The sequence below is a fragment of the Lipomyces japonicus genome (assembly GCF_038497905.1).
Source record: "Lipomyces japonicus strain CBS 7319 unplaced genomic scaffold V1514scaffold_99, whole genome shotgun sequence".
Lineage (NCBI taxonomy): Eukaryota > Fungi > Ascomycota > Lipomycetes > Lipomycetales > Lipomycetaceae > Lipomyces > Lipomyces japonicus.
This window is the reverse complement of record NW_027117911.1, coordinates 1-4,222: the sequence shown is the minus strand read 5'-3', so window position 1 is coordinate 4,222 and position 4,222 is coordinate 1. Positions and strand designations below refer to the sequence as shown.

Here is a 4,222-nt window from a genome sequence, read left to right as displayed (position 1 = left end):
TTTTTGATTTCTCGCGAGTTTTTGAAAAGTAATTTTAAATAATACTAATAACGGATAATAATAATAATAGATATAATTAGCCGCATTGAAAAGTGGATTTAGTATTAAGAAATGATAAATATAAACCATTATTTATGATATGTATATAAAAACTATTTTTATGATTGCTTGTGGGACAGGGGTGAATGTGAGAAATATTTAGTTGTTTAGAAAACCAGCCATTTATAGAAAGCTGAATGAAAACAAAAATACAAGGCACAATATGTACTTCCAGCAAACTATCAATGCTTTGTCAGGCACTTTGCTTTTATTGCCAGGTGCTTGTCGAGTAATTTGTAGAAGTAGTTATAAGGCGGTGCTCTTTCAATTTCGGTTACTTTAAATCATTTTTGGTTATTATCGGTTATCATAGCCTTTTTAACTCCAACTTGAAGCTTCATTAAAATGTATATTTGATATTACATCTTCTACTACTACAAATTGTTACAAAAACAGGACATATACAATATTTGTAACAAGCTGATAAATCGATATCTTATTGAGTCAACCTAAATAACTTTATTCCTTAAACACCTACTTGTAGTTCATGTACATATATAGGTACAATATTTGTTTTAACTGAAGGCTACACAGGCAACACACCAAAAAGTTTTTGTTTAAACGGGGATGGTCAGGCCATGTAAAGATTTGTACAACGCTTCCCTCTATGTCTGGCGATTATCCAATTGTAAGGTGACCGATTTAGACAAAACAGGCTACAAATTCCATACTATGTGACACTAAAAATACTGTTTGTTACTAAAATTTATCTGTCATCATGGGTTATACGTGTAGATGTATTTGTATTTGTATTTGTATTGCGTAAGATTATTTCGAACCTTTTTACAAGCTACACTTATATAAACTTTATCGAACAACCAGTAAGATATCATTTTCCAAACCAAAAACTTCTCCCGATTCAGCCGTGAGACATAATACGTTGACCAATTTCCATGTTCTTATCATTAAGCCATTAATTTAACACATGAGACACGCGCCAAATCTGCCAAATGAGGTTAGTTCAAATTTCGCGTAGGTTATTATCTATCAGTGGGGTGTCGGCAAGCGTACTTGGCAAAGTCTCAGTCACAGTCGTACTGTTGTACCTTAAGTGACACCGAGGCTTTTTCTTAAAAAAACTGCAATTCGGTTCACTCTGCCATAATTGCTTGGCTTTTGCCCTTCATAATGATCAATAATCACACTGAGCAACGAATTACCCCACCTGTATTTTAGAATGTTAAACAAGACGAAAGTATACCATTAATTAGCATAGCAAAAGTTGATGCATCTCCAGATCGCCGGTATACAAGTCCAAAAGAGTGCACGGTTCACCTACGTACCAAATTTTTCTCGCCGAAAATTTTGCCAAATTTTTTCTTTTTTTTATACCTATGTGCAGAATGTGCTCTCTGTCGAAGCATCATTAAATTTTCCTTATCATTTACCATTGTTGCAACCTGCTAATGTGATTCGTTGGATTCCATCGACCATCCATTTTTTCGCTATCTTGGTGCTGCGTCCAGAAAGCCTTCGAACCTTGCTTAATCCAACACACCTTATCTATAGACGAATACAGTTAGTCAGGTCATCAAACAGATGAAGCCTCTGATTGACATGTCCAAATGCGGTTTGTGGTTTGCCGTTTGAGTTTTTTTTTCGGAGTCATGTACCAAGTTGGGCTTGGAAAGTGTATTTTGAAAGCTGGCGCCTGATAAAGTCCCTGTTCATGTGCGAAGTATATAAGATCATGATTCCTGCCTGAACTTCTCGGCTTCATCTAATAACTTTTTTTACTCCTTATTTATCATGCTAGGATCCCGGCTCATTGTCTTTGCTAGCTTCGTGCTATCCGCCCTCGCGGATCGTCCTTCGTCGACTGTTGCTCACCTTGGTGATGTTGCTTATTATGTGCCATCCAAGTTGGAGTTGGCCCATAATTTTAATGTTGATCAGCCATTGCCAGTCACCGTTGTAACGTCAACCGAGATAACTGTCACGGCTGCTTGGCTTAACACCACTCTCTCCAGCTTCTTGGCCAAGGATGATGTCTACTCCGAAGAGTTTTTTGCATGTAAGTAGTTTCTAATCTTTTATTAACATAGTTTAACAATCTATATAGCATTCTATCTTCAGGGACCAGCCGGTGTGCATTTAGCTGATGACGCTTCTGAGTGGGTTCAAAGTGTGGGATCTAAAGCTCTTTTTATTGCGGAAAACGATTGCGGTGATAATCTTTTGGACGGACCCTACTTCGCATCATGCACTGGCCTACACAGAGCCTGGCGCTTGTATGATGACTATACCAACTCTTTTCTTTTGCCTACTATTCCCTCGGCTGATGACCCAAACACTTATGAGCCCCTAGATGCTGGCAGTGGAAATCCTTATGGAGTCCTTTCTGTGGCGGTGCCGTCACGTTTGTTTTACACCCCGACCCCAGAGCAGCCACTTGCTGGCCGCAGAATTGGTGTTAAAGACGAATATGATCTCAAGGGCACGATTACTACAATGGGCAGTCGCGCACGTGCAATCACCTATCCTCCGGTCAACGTTTCTTCAGGAGTACTTCAGAACCTCTTAGATCAAGGCGCTATCATTGTTGGCAAGACCAAGCTTTCTATGTTTGCCGATGCCTACTTCACTTCTGCTCAATGGGTGGATTACTCCCTCCCAGTTGTAAGTTGAAATTATTTTTTGGAAGGTATTGTTTGTTTGCTGATCACTATAGAACGTTCGCGGTGATACATACCAAATCCCTGGAGCCTCGTCTGCAGGATCAGGTTCGTCTATAATTGCATACGACTGGCTGGACAATACTGTTGGTGAAGATACCGGTGGCTGTAAGTAATCTTACTGTTGTTAAACCTACATATACTCACAATTTAGCCATGCGTTACCCGTCTGCTTTGAATGGTGTCTTTGGAATTCGTTCATCACTCAATAGTACTAATAACACGCACACTGCTTTTGGTCCATTCGACGTCGCCGGTCATTTTGCACGTGATGTCGACTCTTTGAACACCTTTGGCGCAGCTATGTACAGCCAGTCGGGCTTCAGCAACTACACCAAGTTTCCTTCGAAGATTCTATACCCAGAGGAGTTTTGGACTGCCATTGCTGACAACTATACTGCCCCTTGCGAGGAGTATGTCCAGCATTTGGAAGCTTTCTTAGGCGTCAATCGCACTATTGTGAACACCAACAAGTTCTGGCTTGAGTATAGTGGTCAGAATGTCAGCATCGGAACCTACTTCGAGAATGTAAGTTGATCTCATTGAATCATCGGGGACTCGACATGGCTAACAGACTTTACGTCGATCTAGACTTTTAACAAAGTGATCACTCCAAGTGAGCAGGCAAGCACTTTTATTGCTGACTACGAGGCCAAGTTTGATGGGAGCGCTCCGTATGAGACTGAAAATGGCGTGGATAGCAGCACCAATCCGTCCCAGAATGCCACGGTAACCGCCGAGGGAATTGCCGAACGCAAAGAGTTTCAAGCATTTTATGCAAAATATTTTCTTGGGGCCGACAGCGAAACTTGTTCCGATGCCATCGTCGTATTTCCTTTCAATGGCAACGGAGGCGTTCCGTGGTATCGTGACACTGTGACATCTGACTCAGCCAACGGCGTCGCTCCCTCCTCGCCTGAATATCTTAGCTGGAACCTTATCTCGCCGATCAATGGCAGTCCCGAAGTTGTCGTTCCTGTCGGCACTGTTGGCTACCAAAGTCGTGTCAGCTTGGTCGAGGAAGAATTCCCTGCTGCGCTTGAGATTCAGGCTGCGCACGGCTGCGACTTTATGCTTCTCAACTTGGTCCGCGAGGTAGCATACGACCAAAACTTGCCTAAGGCCGTCAAAACCGGTCGGTATGTTTTCTAGACATTTTTTGTGGTGACTTGAATGTGCGCGTTTTATTAAAAATCTGTATATGTAATCGTACGCATAAATAAAATTTTAAAATTGTCCTGGTAAGGACTAAAATATTAAATTTCGAACCTAACAGTGTAATCGTAATCGTAATCGTAATCGTAATCGTAATCGTAATCGTAATCGTAATCGTAATCGTAATCGTAATCGTAATCGGGGTCGGGGTCGGGGTCGGGGTCGGGGTCGGGGTCGGGGTCGGGGTCGGGGTCGGGGTCGGGGTCGGGGGTCGGGGTCGGGGTCGGGGTCGG

At 42.0% G+C, this 4,222-nt stretch overlaps 1 protein-coding gene across 1 annotated transcript; it reads left to right on the top strand.

Annotated features, from left to right (window-relative positions):
* Window positions 1–1,848: 1,848 nt before the first annotated feature.
* Window positions 1,849–3,926, top strand: V1514DRAFT_361185 (amidase signature enzyme; the record flags this gene model as incomplete). Its single annotated transcript, XM_066929698.1, has 5 exons — window positions 1,849–2,113; window positions 2,162–2,718; window positions 2,771–2,882; window positions 2,929–3,302; window positions 3,366–3,926. 5 exons carry the CDS (start codon window positions 1,849–1,851, stop codon window positions 3,924–3,926), a joined length of 1,869 nt encoding a protein of 622 aa, XP_066780598.1.
* Between the last annotated feature and the right edge of the window lie 296 nt (window positions 3,927–4,222).